Source organism: Procambarus clarkii, chromosome 38, assembly GCF_040958095.1.
Source record: "Procambarus clarkii isolate CNS0578487 chromosome 38, FALCON_Pclarkii_2.0, whole genome shotgun sequence".
Lineage (NCBI taxonomy): Eukaryota > Metazoa > Arthropoda > Malacostraca > Decapoda > Cambaridae > Procambarus > Procambarus clarkii.
Genome location: NC_091187.1, coordinates 10181154 through 10183259, shown reverse-complemented (window position 1 = coordinate 10183259; position 2106 = coordinate 10181154). Strand labels below are relative to the sequence as shown.

General features: G+C 52.9%; 1 protein-coding gene across 1 annotated transcript in view; it reads right to left on the bottom strand.

Moving 5' to 3' along the window:
* Window positions 1-312: 312 nt before the first annotated feature.
* Window positions 313-2106, bottom strand: part of LOC138372168 (uncharacterized) — a 10158-nt gene continuing 8364 nt past the window's right edge. The window contains exon 2 of the mRNA XM_069337479.1: window positions 313-1233. Within this exon, the coding sequence (XP_069193580.1) occupies window positions 313-1233 (921 nt within the window). The remainder of the gene's footprint in view (window positions 1234-2106) is intronic.

The following is a 2106-nucleotide window of genomic DNA, read 5'->3' as shown; positions in this document are numbered from 1 at the left end:
TGTGGTGCCTGGTGGTGGTAGTTGTGGTGCCTGGTGGTGGTAGTTGTGGTGCCTGGTGGCCCTGGTGGTGGTAGTTGTGGTGCCTGGTGGCCTGGTGGTGGTAGTTGTGGTGCCTGGTGGCCCTGGTGGTGATAGTTGTGGGCCCTGGTGGCCCTGGTGGTGGTAGTTGTGGTCCCTGGGGGCCCTGGTGACCGCTCTAGAGGCCATAATAACAGAGGGACAAGAGCCTCCTCCACAGGAAGTGGTCCAGACCAATTTAGACCAACGTTGGACACTTGAGGTCCCGCAAGGCGGGTTGACCCGCAGGGAAAGTTAAGGAAGGGGCGCCAGGAGTAGAAGTAGACGGGGCAGGTAGATGATGAGGGCCAGGAGGAGCAGAAGTAGACGGGACAGGTAGATGACGATGGCCAGGAGGAGGAGAAGTAGACGGAACAGGTAGATGACGATGGCCAGGAGGAGGAGAAGTAGACGGGACAGGTAGATGACGAGGGCCAGGAGGAGAAGTAGACGGGACAGGTAGATGACGACGGCCTGGAGGAGGAGAAGTAGACGGGACAGGTAGATGACGAGGGCCAGGAGGAGAAGTAGACGGGACAGGTAGATGACGACGGCCTGGAGGAGGAGAAGTAGACGGGACAGGTAGATGACGACGGCCTGGAGGAGAAGTAGACGGGACAGGTAGATGATGAGGGCCAGGAGGAGGAGAAGTAGACGGGACAGGTAGATGACGATGGCCAGGAGGAGGAGAAGTAGACGGAACAGGTAGATGACGAGGGCCAGGAGGAGGAGAAGTAGACGGGACAGGTAGATGATGAGGGCCAGGAGGAGGAGAAGTAGACGGGACAGGTAGATGACGAGGGCCAGGAGGAGGAGAAGTAGACGGAACAGGTAGATGACGAGGGCCAGGAGGAGGAGAAGTAGACGGAACAGGTAGATGACGAGGGCCAGGAGGAGGAGAAGTAGACGGAACAGGTAGATGACGAGGGCCAGGAGGAGGAGAAGTAGACGGGACAGGTAGATGATGAGGGCCATTAGGAGAAGTAGACGGGACAGGTAGATGACGATGGCCAGGAGGAGGAGAAGTAGACGGGACAGGTAGATGACGATGGCCAGGAGGAAGAGTAGACGGGACAGATAGATGACAACGGCCAGGAGGAGGAGAAGTAGACGGAACAGGTAGATGACGACGGCCTGGAGGAGGAGAAGTAGACGGAACAGGTAGATGACGACGGCCTGGAGGAGGAGAAGTAGACGGAACAGGTAGATGATGAGGGCCAGGAGGAGGAAGAGTAGACAGGACAGGAAGATGACGACGGAATGAATGGTGGTGGAAGGGTGGAGAACATGGCGGACAAATGTAGGAACGAGGCGCTTAGGGTTCGAACTTACCTCCAGGATGGATCCCAGACGCGCAGTAATGGTGGTGGTGTTGGGGGGTGGATATCCCCCCCCCACCATATAATATAATATGTATATATTATGTGCTTCTTGTAACAGCTAATTAAGAATGTTTGACTATTTAGCACAGTCAAGACAGAATGCATCGCTAATTAGCATTGACTGTTTAACATAGATTAGACTCAACGGCGGAGCTTGGTCGAATGTTGTGGGAACGTTGTAGTTTGGTCGAATGTTGTGGGAACGTCGGAGTTTGGTCGAATGTTGTGGGAACGTCGGAGTTTGGTCGAATGTTGTAGGAACGTTGTAGTTTGGTCGAATGTTGCGGGAACGTCGGAGTTTGGTCGAATGTTGTAGGAACGTTGTAGTTTGGTCGAACGTTGTGGGAACGTTGTGATTTGGTCGATAGCAACATCAGAGTTTGGTCGAATGTTGTAGGAACGTTGTAATTTGGTTGTGTTTGGTGGGAATGTTGTAGGAACGTTGTAATTTGGTTGTGTTTGGTGGGAATGTTGTAGGAACGTTGTAATATGATTGAATGTTGTAGGAACGATGTAATTTGGTTGTGTTTGGCGGGAATGAAGTACAAAGTCTTATAACGACTCATAAATAAGGAACGGGGGTGGAAGAGGATAGAGAGATAAGGATTGTGAGGATTGGTAGAGGCGAATAGGACAGAGGATTGGGCAGGATGAGGGTATGAGGTGT